Here is a 17,228-nt window from a genome sequence, read left to right on the forward strand (position 1 = left end):
ACAATAAGTCTGTGATGATTTTTATGGTCTGCAAATAATATCTCTGTCAGAACAGTTGCATGACTCCAGTTGAGCTCAGTGTGGGCAAAGATCTGTGTCATCTGTAACATCAAAGGCAGTTCAATGCCAGAGGGCATCTTTTGTGCAAAGAGACTGGGATTATGAGCAGAGGAGAGTTTTGGGGTGTGTTACTGTCCACAGGAAACAAGAGAGAATGCACACTCATCAGTAAGTTAAACTTACCACTATCCATGTTGATTGCTGTCAAGGCAGGGAACTTGCAAATACCAAGTCTGTAAACAAAAGAGGAAATATCCTGTTGAGTTTGTGAATTACAATCAACTTGGACAATTTTCTCTTGATTCCCACATACTGGTACAAATACATCAGTATTCAAAACTCCATGATCAAGATTAATCCCTCTTTTGAGTTGTACCAGTACTGCATGCAGGTTAATTTCAGTAGTATAGGAATACTATCCAAGAAAAAGATAACCTTTGAAATGATGAATGTTTAACATTTTTCAAGGCTTTTCAGATTCAGAATATACAAAAATGTTAATATGAAATAAGAGGGTGTGTATAATTTTAAACAAAATGCAACCTGTTTTGCCTAAATGAACTTGAAAGGTATTACATTCTCCACTGTAATTACTTATACCTTAACTAAGACTTAAATTCACTCTGCAGAGATTAAGTCAACTCATTATCTTTAGTCTATAGATCAGATTTTTTGAAATCAGACTGAACACATGGAAATTCATTCAGAGTCAGCTACTGATTAAAACAGGATGCCTGCATAAAGTTCAAGGGCAGAACAAGACCTGTGATTTGGCAAAGGAACTTGCACTACATGAGAGGATCCCAACCTGCCCTACAAGAACTTACATGTAGCTTGTACCTCATCTTGGAAAGAGAACAGAGAGGAGATGCTCTCAGTTGAGAAAGTGCCTGAAGCTCATTGCACCCACCAGGCAGAGAGCCAGCAAGAACTACATCTGGAGGCAGCAAGAGTAGTGCAGCTCCTTGGAGTCTTTATTGGTATGGGAAAAGTTAGGAAAATAAAAGCTTTCAGCAAAGTAAGAGCAACGGCCTAACCAAGTTAGTAGAACACCATGAGGTTAAAGGGATTTTTATTAATAAATTACCTACTCCTAAGGCTCAGCACCAGTCTTCAGAGGCCAGGTTACACATCAACATATCACACCATCCAGATGTCCTCACTTTCCATAAATCCAACCCCCCATAAGCAAACCTTGCTGTAAAAAGTTGGCCATGGCTGTTGTAATAAACAAAGAGGGAAAGATAATGTTTCCAGCCTGGCCTGCCCAACACCGTAACTCGTCATGCAAGAACAGAATGCAGTACTTGTAGGGACTGCTGAGGTGAATGGTGCTCCATGAAGACATCCCAGCCTGCCAACAAAACTGTAGGATTGGCACTACAAGATGTAGGGTGAAGGAACAAACTGACTTTAAAGCAAGTTCATCAAATCTCTGTAAAGGCAAATAAATGTGAGTAAAGAGCAGACATTATGGCACTCTGAAATCTCACCACCATAGTGTTTAGCTTATTGTTACTAAGTATTTAAGGTTGACAGAAGCAATGGGCTTTTTTTTTTCAAAATATATATAAAATATAAAATATATATAAATTTTTTTTTAGATATATATAAAACCTCTTTTAATAGCCAGAAGTTTTCTTAGCAGACTACTCTATGCCAAAACAAATGACCTTTGCCCTTTGCTTCTTGAATAAAAATAAAATTAATGTCATTTAATGATTAGTCACGTTGTCACAACCCAAGTATCTGTGATGAAGAAATTGCTAAACTTACTAAAATAAACAGGCCACAAAAGATTTGGCTAGTGGTCTAACTATTCTCTTTACCTATTACATCATTATTTTCTTTTGCCATTTATTACCCACCAGTTTCAGACAGCTGGTTTAGCAACAGCCCCCAAATAAACACACATCAATAGAAGAGGCAGCACCCAGGAGGAGTGCTCCCTTGCTCTTTTAAGTGGCAGCAGTGCAGTGAATTAAACATACCTTCCTATGCTTCCCCTCTCAAATGGGGTCATTTTTTTTGCCAGAAATTTCAGTTAGTCTTTAATGTTTCACCCTTTTAACAAAACTTGGGTGTGGATTTCTACAACATTCAAAAAAAACCAAAACCAACCAACCAACCAACCCAACCCAAAACAGAAGCCAGGCATCCACATCCATGAGTCACAACTGCTCTGATGGCTCTGCCTATTTGGAACTGTGTTGGGAAAAAGAGGACTTGGTGCCTCCCTGTTGCTATGGCATGTTTTCCACCAGGAGCAGAGTAAGTCACTGCCTCTGCCTTGGCACCTAGCACTAGGTACTTGGCATATCACGTTCTCTGGGAATCAACGTCACAACACTGACATACACAGATTGGGAAACTGGGGAAAACACATGAAGGAGGAGAAAAAAGAAGATGCAGAAGGCAAAACATCTTTTAATTTCTTCAAAGGCATTATTATATTAGGAGCTAGTAACAAAAGAAAGATTTGCTGAAGTGGCTGCAAAACACAAATTACGTTTCTCTTTACGTCCTCTACCCACAGAAAGAAACAGTACGAACTTCTCTAGGAAATATCAAATACACCTTTTCAGTCAGTGGCTGTAGTGCAGAAACTCCCTTTCATCAATCCACATTAGATTGTTACAGCAATTACAAGTATTTAGAGCTCCCTGGAACTACTTATGCCCATTCTCCGACAAATGTGTCTTTCTATGCTCTCCTGACTTTCCTCTCAAACTTCTTCATTTCCAAGTTCCCACAACTCACAGCTTCCTGCTATGACACCCAAAAACCTACAGGGCTAGAGGTTGATTAAGGACATGGAAAATGGCTGCCCTGCCACTACATGGACATTTCACTCATGGAACAGACTCTCCCACTGCACAGGAACTGCTTGGGTCTTTGCCCTCTATTAACAGTCCCTTCCCCTCAAGGGAAGGAGTTTAATTATACTTTGGTCCTCTACTCTGACACTCTTGGTTCAAACTGACTAAATAGTTCAAAGGTGGCTTGTAAGAAGGGGTTGAACAAAGAAAAGCACCAAAATCTTTTTTACTGTCATAAGCCAGCTAATAAAGCTGAAGAGGGCAGGTCACACCACAGAACAGCCTGACTTGCTACTGACTCATTTATTCCTCTGCCCAACTCTTTACTTAGTTTCCTGCTTTTAAGTCTTCACAAACCTTACTGGAACCTATGATGGCCCTGTGGTGTCAATGCAACCTTTTTCTTTTCTATACACAAATGCAAGAACAAACACACACAAGCCCCATACCCCCAACAGTACCTAAATATCACCAATATTTGTTGTTTCATGAATCCCTCTTCTATCCATCTTCTATAAGGTTATGCATCACTTTAGATATGTGACAACACAATGGACAGCTGTATAGCACTATACTCATGCTGAGTGTCCAATTCTGAGTTAATGGCAGCTGATAGATCAACCAACACATGACCTTTCCTGACTGCCTGCTTGGCTGTCAGTAGAATGGTTAAAAAACAAAACACAGAACAATAAACCACACACTTCTAGTAGGAACTATAATGAAACACTGAGTTTTAAAGCCCGTGAGACAGCCCAGGAGACACACCAACACCACCCCTGCTATTTACCAGCACTACCCTGCTCACCAAGAAAGGGCTGCAGCCTCTTACCAAGGAGAAACATCTTGCATGCAAGTTTAAGGAACTAATATTGAAGTAACAAACCAAGGGGTACCTTTCTTTCCACAACTAACCTAAATATTTTTTTTCAAATCTATAAGCATAAAGCATAGAATATTTGAATACACATTTCCAAAGGTGGTAATCATATTCTAGCAGTGGCAATCTCTTAAACTGGGAAGGTAACTAATTTCAGCATTAAAAGCTGTTGTCTTAAGACAGTGTTTCTGCAAGATTTTGTTGCATTTATTAAGATAACCATCTTTGGCTGGCAGGCACACACCTCTTCCGGGTACATTTCCTGATTTGGAGTTTAAAGGCAACGTGTGTGCAGCACGTACCATTAAAGGACAGAGGATCCAATTGAGGGCACACAAACTGCCTGCACTGTTCTCACTCACTGTCATGTGTTCCAAGGGCACAGAACATCGAGAACAAAGAGAGTCCTTACGTAGAAAGAGAAGGGAAAATAAGGCTAATATAAAGCAGCAGCAGGATTTTTCCTCACTTGGTTTCTCCCCTGCTGTGTTAAAAGGGACTTAAAATACTGCAAGGCCCCCTGTTCTTCTCCCAGCTGGGGAGGGATGCGCATGACAGTGTCCAGGGAGGGAAGAGGCTTTTTCATTCTGCAACAGAACTCTGACAAGCGATACAGCTGTTAACTTCAGTTTTGTAATCTGTACTATTCATGAAGCCAAAGAGCTACATAATTTCTTAAAGTTATAAATATTTAGGTTCTTCTGGAGCTTTCTATGAAAGCAAGTCCATTCCAAGGGACACTATTAACTGAAACATCAGTAGACATTCAGTCTAAAAATAAACATCCCTGTTCTAGCCCCTCAGCCCCAAACCAATACAACAACTGAAACACTCCTGGGGGAGGTTTGTTTAGAAGAAATATTCAAACATTATCAATCTGACTTCCTGTGTACCTATTTAATTATCTGACAGCCATGCATTCACAATGCATTATGTGCCTACCTAAAAATCCCACTCCCACCATATGTCTTTTATATGCTTGGAAAAAATGTTACAGAAGACTACAATTTCACTTACTGCTATCTACTTCCAAAGAGTTTTCTCCCCGGGAAAAGCATACCAAAGAATTTACATGGATTCAAATGCTGGGAGAATAGATTGGTTTTTCCCTGAACAGAAATTTCATAGGATAAGGGAGAATCCTGTATTTATTAAGTTTAGTTTGCTTGCAACAGCAAGGTTTTCCAGGGAATTTGGTGGGAATAAAGAGGGATGGAAGACCTTGGAAACTACTCTATCAGAGAAGGATGAAAAAAATTTATCCCACCTCAAGCTACATGGGGCCAGAATAAAACAGAGAACTGAAAAACCTTCTGCTTTGTATATACTATTTGATCACAGCGTTATAAAACATCATCATTAATTTAAGCACCTAAAACCACAGACCAGATCACTAAGAGGAACCTGTACTTAGCAGACTGCCACTGCACCCCAAACCCAGTGAAACAGATCATTACTCACAGAATGAGCATGCACAGGGCACAACACCACCCTGTTAGCAGAGAGAAGGAAGCTCCTCATGACTGCAGCTGGACAGGACTGCAGCTGGAGAGAGTCTGAGCTTCTGCCTCAACTTCATTACCCCTTCTTCACTCTGTGTTTTTTGTTCTGTTTAAGCTGTGGCAATATTCTGGCTGGTTATTTTCTGGATACTTCCAGGGGTTCAAAGGGGGAATTGTTACAAGCTAAGCTATCTCTTCCTTCCCCTCCCTTTCAAAATCAAACAAGAACATTCTCCTGATACATCTTGGCGAGCAGAACATTTGGCAGAAGTAACAAAACTCTCTTTACAGAAAGGGAGACTTTTGGTGGATTGCATTGTTTTAAAACTCCTGGGGACCATGTGGGGCAGTTCCTGGGAGGCGTAATTGAACACGTACATAACCATCTGTGTGGAAGCCAGAATTCCACAAATCCTCAGGAGACCACGCCTTTCTGAGCAGCCTATAGAGTAGAATTTCACACACCTCACTCTTCTGTAAGCTACTGACAGAAGACACTGCTTTAGGTTAGACAATCTCCTATGCCTTGGGAATTCAAATTTCGAGTATTTAACTTGATAATCCATTGAAGTGTTGATATAACAATAACCAATTCCTCTCCTTTTTCAAGCAAGAATGATGAACAATTAAATAAAGCTTTCACAGTAGGATGTGCTTTTATCCTGATTTTGTTTGGGCACAAAACTGATACTATGTCACTTATCTATTCCACATTCTGCTCCTCCCCCAATACCTTTCAACTAAATCTGACACTGAGATTTCTTCTGTGCTCCCACACATTTTCCACAAAAATCAATGACCAAGAGAAGAACAGAGAAAGTTCATTAATGCTCTCCCTGAAGTGAAGACGGGTTTACCAATTGCAGCAGTATCTCAACAGTCACAGTGCCTTTGGCAGCTGGAAATCATTATCCATTTTGCCAGCAGAGAGCAATTAGGAAGCAAACACCATGTCCAGGACCAGCTACAGCTCCACAGCCCTTTGCAAGGGGGCAACTCAAGTAAGTTAAAGAGATAAGAACAGGGAAAGAGCACTGCCAGCACATGCGAGATGTCAGAACATTGTGATTTGGGGTAGCAGCTGGATAACAAGGACAAGCACGTTAGGGAATTGAGGGGAAGTCAGATTAATAGTGGGAAAGGTGAAAAGGTAACAGAGACAGGAACACAGCTTCACTATAGATGTGGTGCTCCCTGACCTAATTAGTGTTTGGGTGCCAGCTGACAAATCTAACTTGTCAGCCACTTGGATATAATCTATTGTAACTTCGGCTTGAATAGCTGGACTCTTTATATGAAGCAATTACAGTGGCCATGAATAATAACCTCTAAGTGCATAATAATTATCTCTATCCATGACTATAGTCACATTAGCTAGGAATGCAGAGCACTAGGAGTGCACCTGAAGAGCAAAACAGTTGGTGCTGAGGACCCAACACTTACATAAAACAGGTCAAGAATTTTACTTTTGGGGTAGCTCTGATTTGCTTTCATGAGCTGAGCACTGTCTGGCAGTGGGACTGCAGCTCTTGGAGTTTATCCTCTGGTTTACCTTCACCCAAAAATAGCTCAGTCTGAGTGTTTTGAAATGTTTCTGCAATGCAAACCAAAGCACAGCAAGTGGTGACAATTGGGAGATTCCTAATCTGAACCAAAATGCTACTGCAGATACACTCAAGGGGCACTGTATGAGCACACTCACAGCAGTAAGAAGCTGAGGAAGGAAGATCTATATAAATGATTCCTCAGTAAAGAGCCCAAGGTTGTTATGGGGTGATAGTGAATGTTTGGGAGGAACTTTCTGTGAAGCTACAAAATTACTCTGATAAGTAAGTTGACAAAAACAAAGGTAATGTGAAGCTCTCCCTCAAACTAAAAAACAAACCAAACAATAAAACCTCTCAAAAATAAAAAAATCTCACCACAGTCAAAGAGATTTCTGAAGCAGTCTATGTGCTTGTCTCTTGTCTTCAAAAGTTATGTTCTTGGCATGGAAATTAAATACTGCTAATACACAGGACACCACAGGGTCCAGTCTAAGGCTAAAAACCTGAAATACGGGAGTGGTTTCTCAGAAATACCACAAAAAGAGACACAGAGAGCTAATCCAGGAATTATGAGACAACCTAGCCAGCCCTCACCTCCCCAAACAAAAAAAGCACCTTCTTCCTTCCCCCCGCCAAGGACTGGAAATTGGCAATTGCAGACTAGAAAATTAACATCCAGTTTAAGATCACCACTACCGATATTTTCAATAACTTCCTCTCCAAAATGTTACCAGCTTCTAAAATCATAAAGTAACACACAAAGTCAATGCATAATAAGCCAGAGAAAGTACATGATCCCTTTGCTACACATTTACAGGTGGCTGAAGTGTTAAATGATGTATTGATAAAATCCTATGTTATACTAGTAAAGTGACAGCTGCTTATTGAATATCTATCATGTATTTTTTTAAATTTATACTAAGATAAAATAATCAATGGACCCGCTAGAACTTTTTAAGAAAAAAACCCACATGAACCAACATCTACAGTATCAGAATACTGCAGAATGTTTTCTTTACAGCATGTTTTTAATCACAGCTTCCCTAAATTAGGAGCTTTGAATGTGCACTCATTTTATTTTCCTCCCCTATTCTGTCCCTGTTTTCATACAAATGAAACATTTGCATCTGTTCTGCAGATTACAAACAAGGCAACTTTGATTTTGTAGTTCAGACCATCTCCTGATGCTTTACTGAGGAATAGCCAGCAGCTCTCAACTTCAGCTGAAAATTATATTGTATATGTATTAAAAATTAACATATTGCTATTTATTTGGAAAGAAGAAAAATATCCTTTGTGTTTAAATCATCAGTGTATAACAAACCTCTCAGTTCAGAGAAGACAGATATTCAGCTGATCTAACTGTAACACCTGCAACTCATTGCAGCCAACCATTACTTCTCACATGAGAAACTGGAGGGTATCCACTGTCCTCAGCTGACACAGATGTAAATATATCAAAGGACCTGAAATTTCACATAGTGTATAATTCATGGAATTTGCTGCCATAGGATGCTGTTCAGGACAAAAGTAGAAATAGATGAAAACAAATAAAAAGGGAATCAATAAATGAGGGTGAGATTTGGTGATTACTGGAACACAGTTCTTCAGATGTAGCTTTTATTGGTAACTACCTGGCTGTAAAAGGAGAGAAGAAGTCCAGTACCCAGTACAGAATGGCTAACTACATCCAGCTCCTCTCCAAAGTGGTTTAAAACTGGATTAGGACCAGGGCAATAAATATCAGCACATAATACCATGACAAAACCAGAAATTGAGTTGATAGATGGCAAGTGGTCTCTTTAAAGATCCTACTCCCTACCTACCATCACCCTTTTACACTGCCTCTGGTCTCCCAAATCAACACATCAAAGCATTCAGGATAAGTAGAAAGTAGAGTACAACAGTGTTTTCTGCCTTTTAAAAGCATATATAGGTTAGGTAGGGAAGGGAAAAAAAAAGTAAAAGTACTACCTTAATTTTAGATCATACCTCTCCACACACGAGAGAGAAGGGCCAAAGACCAGTCTCTGGGCACAGTCCATTCACAAAAGTGTAATTTCATTGCAGGTACAGTGCTTGTCCATTCAGAAAAGGTCACAAGATCAAAGCTAACAAGGTACCATTTATCCCGCTCTGAAACTCTTACAGATACTTTCTTCCCCAACACAGCTTATAAAGCAAAACCATGACCCAAGTGTCACCAATAATACCTTTACAGATTTTCCAATAACACAAACTGGCTGTACAAGATTCAGCCTCCAACTGCATTAATCTGAATTCAGTATTCAAGTCTGCTGTTTTCACAGAAAAAGAGAGACCTAACAATTCCGTACATTTGAAAAAGGTTTTCCTCAACTCACTGAAGTTTTTCTTGGAATTATTACAATATTGTGAAAGGCAAGCAGCAATAGCTACTTCTAAAAATCAGTTTCCCTCCAAAGTACCAGTATTTTTCAAGCAGCTATTAAAAAAGACCAGGAAGAGTCTAGATCTCAGAATGTGCATTTTTGCAGTAAAAAGGAAGCTGGATAATTTCACATTGGCATCTTTATTTTGCAATAATTTTATAGCAAACATAAGACTACTACTTCATGAAGGTTATTTTGTTTTTCTGTGATAAGGCAACATTCTGCCCTACACAGCAACTGCATTTAGCACTTGTTTTGTAGGCCAATGTCTAACACCCCACTTAATTTAGAAAAATTAACCCCAAACGAATAAAAAGTAATTCCTTTGTGAAATGCTAAACTAAGCTACAGAAATGTGCAAAAAAAGCCTTCTCTTCCAAGTACTTATGCACCGTCAGCATGCTTTAATATAAATTTCCACCCTGCCTGTCCTCCCCTGAAGCAATGCATATATGACAACATTTCAGAGCATGTTTTAATAGGATTTTCCAGTCAACCAAAAATCAAATTGCAGACAAGTTATGAAAGAGTCATAAACACATATTTCATCTTATTGAATTATATGGTACCTAGGCAAAAGATAATGAGGCACAACTCCTTTAGAGATTTTATTAAGTTTTCTGTCACACTGGGGAATTGCAAAGAGAGAGCATACAGAAAGTTGTACACAAGAGTCCACAGAGCAGCTGCAGTAAAACAGAAGGGTAAAAAGCCCTACAAACCAGGGAAAAAAAATAATGTAAGTTTTAAATACTAAATACTCTTACTTCCCTCTCTCAACACCCACATCCATTATTCCTCACATCACCTTTACCTGAATTTCCAAATATGTGAAGATGTACACATTTTACTGCATTGCACTTGATTTTTTTTCCGAGTAGGACTTGAACAAACCTACACACAAAAGTACTGCAGCTCATTTACACTTTTGGGGCATAGTAAAACATGATGTTTTGGCTTCAGCCTTGAAGAAGAGTCAAGGAATTTCTCCTCCTTTCCGGCCACTGCCACCCCACCCTTTCCTGGGGATCAGGCCCCCGATGTGGCTGATGCAGTTCTATGCTCTGCACTTCAGCTTTGTCCCTCACCCACTGACCTCCCTCCTCCTCTGCCCCTTTGCTCTCCAGGACAGCCACAGAAAGGAAATATGAACTTTCTAGACTGTATCTCCCACCAAAGTCAACCTCTCGGGGAGATAGTTTTGCATTCCTTGTGACCTCTAGTCCAACAATTTTATTCATGGTCCCTTCCAATCGACTTCTATGGAGCAGTAAAAAACCTTAAATTCATGGAAGTTTTCCTAAAGGAAGCACACTGGTCTAGAGGATGGAGGCATTCTGAACATCATAACTGGAAAAAACACTGGAAGATGAACTAACATCTAATTCAAACAGTCATTTATGAAGAAATAAGGATCACAGTAAAGCTCTAAATCACAAATGATCAATCATGCAGCATAAATGCATACCTACCAGTATCAGGTCATACTTATAAAGAATTTTTTTGTACTTTCAAGCATTGTGAAAACACTAGAGCAGCTCCCAAAACTAAACCAGTAATTCTACTGTTGATCTTCTCCTCCGTATGAAGTGACAGAGTACAACACCCATTCTGCCTGAGTAGGAAGCACAAATTGCACGTAAGAAAAACAATTCAGAGTATGTTCACATTGAAGTTCCTAAAACTCACATGCCAAATTAACATGTCAAATTTGTGTGTGCAATTATATGTATTTGAAGATGTAATTTATCTTAGCTGTATCAAAAGCATACACAGAATTAAAATGAAGTTAGCTGTTGAAAACTTCATTCATAACTGACAGATCCTCTACAGAATCTACCATGTCTAACATTTTGTTCTTGGAAGATTTAAAAGGGTATTCCCCTATTACCCCACAAAACTGAACACCTACTCCATCACACAGAAAATGTGGAGGAGTCTTCTAATGCAAAAAATACACCACTGATATTTTTTAGATCTGGTAATTCATTCACACATGTTATACACTGCAGAAGTCACTGGAGACATGCTGTCCATCAGCAGGTGCATCTCCACCTTTCGTAGTTCTGGTGTAGATCACTTCACCCACACAAAAAGTTTTGTAGAACCATAGAGCAGCCCAGGTTGGAAGGAATGTCAAAAGATTGTCTGGTCCAACTTTTTGTGGGAAAGGAAGCCCTGATGAGTTTATCCAGCACCCTGCCCAATTGCAAAAAAACCCCTCTAGTTATGGGGACTCCACCATGTTCTTGGGGAGGGTGTTCCAGTGAATGATTGATCACATTGTAAAAAAATTCTTTCTTATATTGAGATGAAAACTTTGATCAAACCTTTGCCAAAAGTTCCTAACAAACAGCCATAGTGAAAGTGCTTTGATACTTCCATTTTTGAGAACTGCAGATCTGATGAGCTTGTAGTTGGGCACTTCTTTACAGCTCACCCTAAGCAGCTTTTTCATAAAAGATGAGTTTGTTCACCTTCTCACTTTCTTGCTTGTTTTAAAATAAAACAGATCAGCTCCCTGATGCAGTTGGCTGCAGAACACCAGGGAAGCAGTCAAAATGCAAAACCCAGCAAGGATGGAGTGGGAAAGGAAGAACTCGTGTTTTCAGGCAGTGACAGAAGCTTAGACCAATTAAGCCGCTTACGCAGCCGCACACTCAATAGGCCATGCCTTTATTTTGCTGCTGCCCACAGCTCTGACAACCAACAGCAGCAAACAGAAAATAGCACAGTGAGTCCATTCCATTCCTGATACTCAGACCTGCTCAGCAGTATTGAAATAAAATATCACAGACTGAGCTCATTTCAGCTGCTATGGGAGAAATCTATAGGAAAACCAGCAGGAGATTTAACTAATTCTGACAATGAAACCTCATTTAACCCTTCCCCACTCCCCATAGCCATGAGAATGGAGACTAAGGACAGAACAACAAACAGAAAGTTGTTTCTCCTCCCAGATTTACTTAAGAAATAGTTTGAAGAGTTACAGTCTGCAAATAAAAGCTGAAGAATGCACACAAGGTCAGTAAACAGCTCACTGATAAACCCAGAGATACAGCCAGGTGCAGAAGTTCACGTGTCTGATGAAGCCACTATTTATGAATTCTCCTGCTAGGATTTCAGAAACTGCCTTCACACCAGTGACCTAACAAATTCATGCTTTTTGAGTCATTCTTCAATGCCAAGTAGGAAATATTTTAAAATGCAGCTACTTACAATAAATATTACAGTTTAGACAGTTAAGCAGTTAATTTAGCAATTGGGATTTTAATGAAGAATTGCTGTAAAGTGAATCTTGAAACCAGTCCATCCATTGTTATACTACAGGAAAACAAAGAGCTCAGCAACACAGGAATATCCAGAATTACCACAATTCTTGGTGTAAACAAACAAACAAAGAAATCTCACCCACCCTAGAGTTCTGGCAAACACAGATTTTCTGCAGTTTCAAGTGACAAAATGAATACTTCACTACGACAAATTACTCCCATCCTACACTTCACATGGTGTCCCTGGATTTTAGGTTAAATGTCACTTAATCTGACCACTCTTGGAGTAAACATATTGGTACAGACTAACCACTAAGATGAAAAACTGGAAGTATGTTGAGTATTTTAAAACATGATATGCTACCTTTCAAAAGTAATTTTGGAAGCACATGAGAAGGCTGATTCAAATACTTTAAATGAAACACTACACTGAGCAGGTAAAATGCACAATGAAATGTGCAAAACACAAGGGATCTCAAAGATCTTTCAAGATGCAATTGCAAGATAGTCTCTCTCTCCCTCATGTAAAGACATCTATGCTCAAAAAAATAATCTGTTTACACAAAGCAGCATTCCTGGTTTGAAAATGGGCAACACTTCTTGAGCTACTACATTATCCAGGAGTCTCAGCTCTGGATGCTAACTCCAATATATTGGGCCATGCAAATGTATTTCTTGCCTGATTTTATAAAATGTAGTTCTGAACAGATGCCTAACTTTTATTTAAAGTTATTTTACATAATGATTGTACATTATTAAAAATAAGCAACAGCCTGAAATAGGCACAAAAGAGCTCTCAACAGATGAGTTTTCTTAGCAAGCCAAAATCCATGGTGTGATTTTAGGTGGCTGGCATGCAATTTCTTTAACTTTCAGTATGAATACAGGCTTTGCTTTTGAAATGTAGCTATTCTAATAATAGTATTCAGCAATCTTGATTAAAACACATATTACTTGATAATCAGCACCATCAAAATTGTTAGCAAGAGAAGAATGGGTTAAGTGTATTTCAGACCTCACAAATGTGTATCAAATTTTACTTAACAAGAATCAGTAAGACAAGCAAAGGTAAACAAGGAAAGGGCTGGGTATGGTCAGATTAGATTTTACAAGATCAAATAGTTACCAACATCTGAACTCAGCTGGCAGGAGAACAGACGAGCCATTAGGTCATTCAGGCCACTCCTTTGCCAGCTCTGTAGGGTTCTCTACTGCACACTGCAAGTGCTTTTGTTTGTAATGTGGAAGAGGAGAGGAAGCAATGGTGGGGAGAAGAAAATGGATTGTCTTTGGAGGCTGAAGCAAAACAACCATTAAAGAAACACCAGCCAGACCAGAAAGCATCCTGGAAACACAGCTGATGGGAATTCATGAAAGAGCAAGATGAAAACCAGCAACAAAGTTCAGGATTGAGCTAAGAAACTGAAAGCAAAAGCTCTTAACAGGATGGTGCAAAAAAAAAAAAAAAAAAAAAGAAATTAGAATTCCTGCCTATAGGAATCTGGTGTTACTTGGTGAGTAAATGGGAGAAATTTATTGGAATAATAGCAGAGGGAAGCAGAGGGGCAAAATGGGTTAGTTTTTTCCCAATACTCAAACTTGGGGTAAGTGGTACCAACCACATCTCTTGTTCCCTGCCTGTCCAGCTGTTTCTAAGAGCCAGGTAAGAAATCAAAAGTAAGCCAGGTAAGTTGCTTTTCAACCTGATTGATCCTGTGATCTGCCTCACCAGAAGAATACAGAAAAGGTTACACTATCACAAGTGAGGGAGGTCACAGAGGCAGGCAGAACAAAATGGTGGACAAGAGGATCACAGGAAAGGGGAGGTTTTAAATGTTTAAAATGGCAGAGCAAACAAAAATGGTTCACGCTGCTGTAGTCTAAAGTTAGCACTGTCCTGTAGTATATGTTATGTTGCTTTTACCAGATAATTTATTCATTACTCTAGATAAATTATCTAAAAATGCTGTTCCAATGTGGACATCAACTACATACATTTTATTTTAGGGATGCCTCTCCCAAAATCTGAGTGCTTGATTTGCAAAAGCATAACAGGCTTAGAACAGACATTCAGTTTATTTGCACCTGTACACTTAACATAAATGAGGACACTGAACTCTGAATACCCTGAAAAAAATCAGATCCTGCCTGGACCAGATCTGATCTCCACAGTTTTATCTTACACCCGTCATGTGGAATGGAAGGATGATTCCCTTGATCATCCAAATTTCTGGATGAACTTTCTTGAGAAAAGGATAATCCATGTTTCACCCGGGGATTTTCTGATATTTGCTAGTTCCAAGAAAAGAGAGATAGTCAGAATCCCAGGTTCTAGCCTAATCTGTTCTAGAAAATAAAGTTTTCTAGTCTAAAAGAAGTTGAAGTGACATGGCTGAAACTAAACATGTAAGTAAAAGTCTCTTGTTCTCTCCAGTACTCTCCCACAGAAGTTCCCTGTCCTCTCTTCTCTGGCTTCTAACCTCACTCCCCTGGTTCAGCAAGAACTACTCTTGCAATCTCACTCACCTTTACCAGGTAAGTCTCCTCAGACCGCTCATCACCTCTTGCACTTGTAAACCTCCCCCACAATTGCTTTATCAATGGCACTCCCTCTGTTCAACACAAGGGCCAGGACGTTCAACCTCCCAGTTGCACAATCCCTTTGCACAGGTGTGTGTGTGTGTCTCTGTATAATACACACATGAACATTAAAAACAGGGCTTCTACACGCATACCTATTCATTTACATACAACTAAAAAAAACTCTTCAGCTCCCAACCACACGTTTCCTTGAGCCAGTATAAGCATCCTTATGGGGAACAGACGTGATTACTAACTAGGTTAATCAGAAAAAGTGTTTAAAAGGTCAGTGTGAATCTGCGGGTAATGCTCCGTGCCACTCCGCCTCACTGCTGTATCAACAATGGTGCCAGCAGGGGGAGAAGACGGTACAGAAGGTGGTAATGAGGAGGAAAAGCACAACTAGGGGTATTTTTCAGTAACAGTGAACAGTAGTAACAAATTTAAGGTATTGATTTTAGTCTGGAACACCAACATCTGCACAACTGTCCCTCTTCTCTTTCCAGACTTTTCTATGAAAACTTGAAATTCTTTCAACTGTTCTCATGTGCTTATAGCTTCCCTTTACTTACTGGCTTCATTCCTCTCTGTTTTGTTCCCAACAACCCCAATCACTGCCTGCTCCCTCACTCCTCAACCAATGCAACACTCAATCCCAGCTTCAACTGTGGTAACACTGAGGCTCCCTCTGCCCCTCCTGTTTCCTGTGGATGAATGCTCCCTTGCCAGCGCCAGGCCTAGCAGAGGTCCCCCAGAGCCCCCGAGGGTCGGGCTCATTCCCAAAAACACCTTCCCACCCCAGCATCCACAGCCTCAGTCTGTCCTGGCCACCGCAGCTCCACCACAGACGAGGCCTTTGGGTGACCCTGCCGACAGTGGAAAAAGTTTTAACAGGAATACGAGAGCTTCGAATGGCTGCGGCTGTGCTCTGCGGGTTTGTTTTGGGGGATGGTGTTTTTTAAAACTTCAGAGAAAAATGTACCAGCTGCCTAATCTGGAGAGAGTCGCTAACCTCTTCCAAAAGAGAAATTCCGCAGGATTCTCCCTTTGTTCAATACACTCCACATATTTTCTCCCCCGGCTTAACTGGAAATGGCACAACCCCCTGGAGGAGAGTTTACCGGGCGGCTGCCGGCCGCCGGAGCGCGGCGAGGAGCGGAGGGCGGTGGGGCGCCTTCCACTCTCCCTCCCCTCAGGGGTCCCCGCGCCCGGCAGCTCCTTCCCGCCGGCGGCCCCCGCCCGCACCCTGCTCTGCCCGCACTCACCGCTGCCCCTGCCCGCACCCTGCTCTGCCCGCACTCACCGCTGCCCCTGCCCGCGTTTCACCCCGTGCTGCCCGCACTCACCGCCCCTGCCCGCGTTTCACCCCGTGCTGCCCGCACTCACCGCCCCTGCCCGCACTCAGCGCCCCAGCCCGCGTTTCACCCCGCGCTGCCCGCACTCAGCGCCCCAGCCCGCGTTTCACCCCGCGCTGCCCGCACTCACCGCCCCTGCCCGCGTTTCACCCCGCGCTGCCCGCACTCACCGCCCCTGCCCGCACTCAGCGCCCCAGCCCGCGTTTCACCCCGCGCTGCCTGCACTCAGCGCCCCAGCCCGCGTTTCACCCCGCGCTGCCCGCACTCACCGCCCCTGCCCGCGTTTCACCCCGCGCTGCCCGCACTCACCGCCCCTGCCCGCGTTTCACCCCGCGCTGCCCGCACTCACCGCCGCCGCTCGGGTGCGGAGCAGGGCCGGCGGTGCCCGAGCGCTACCGCCCCGCGCCGCCCCAACGCCCGCTGCGCGCTAGGCGAACCGGGTGGCGCCTCCGCGCATGCGCCCGGCAGCCCGAGGGAGGCTGTGAGGCGGGGAGAGGCTGAGGGTGACCCGCCGCGCTGGCCCGTGTCCCGCCGCGTCCGCCCGTGTCCCGCCGCGTCCGCCCGTGTCCCGCTGCCCATTGCCCCGGTGCCCCTGTTCAGAGCCGGCCCGGGGGTCAGCGGCCCCGCAGGGTTGCCGTCGGTGCCCTCCCCGGGGCAGCGGGATCCTTTCAGCCGCCCCTCCATCGGGAGCTCTCCGCGGTCGCAGCCCGGGGCTCAGCGCTCCGCGGTGGCCGCCGTGGCCTCACCGAGCCTCCCCGCCAAGGTGTTTCCAGTCCTAAAGTTTGTATCGGTTTGTATCCCG

General features: G+C 42.2%; 1 protein-coding gene across 4 annotated transcripts in view; it reads right to left on the reverse strand.

Annotated features, from left to right (window-relative positions):
• PRRG1 (proline rich and Gla domain 1) overlaps nt 1–16,885 on the reverse strand; it is a 31,373-nt gene extending 14,488 nt beyond the window's left edge. Inside the window, exons 1-3 of one of the 4 annotated variants that reach the window (XM_069030819.1) lie at nt 16,776–16,840; nt 15,018–15,177; nt 244–293 (exon numbers count right to left, since the gene is read on the reverse strand). In XM_069030819.1, coding sequence (XP_068886920.1) covers nt 244–253 — 10 coding nt within the window. In that variant the 5' untranslated portion in view covers nt 254–293; nt 15,018–15,177; nt 16,776–16,840. Of the gene's footprint in view, nt 1–243; nt 294–15,017; nt 15,178–16,457; nt 16,492–16,735 lie in introns of those variants that run through there. The other 3 variants (XM_069030744.1, XM_069030986.1, XM_069030900.1) reach the window with 3 other exon arrangements.
• Nucleotides 16,886–17,228: the final 343 nt, after the last annotated feature.

This window comes from Aphelocoma coerulescens, chromosome 1 (genome assembly GCF_041296385.1).
Source record: "Aphelocoma coerulescens isolate FSJ_1873_10779 chromosome 1, UR_Acoe_1.0, whole genome shotgun sequence".
In the NCBI taxonomy this organism is placed as follows: domain Eukaryota; kingdom Metazoa; phylum Chordata; class Aves; order Passeriformes; family Corvidae; genus Aphelocoma; species Aphelocoma coerulescens.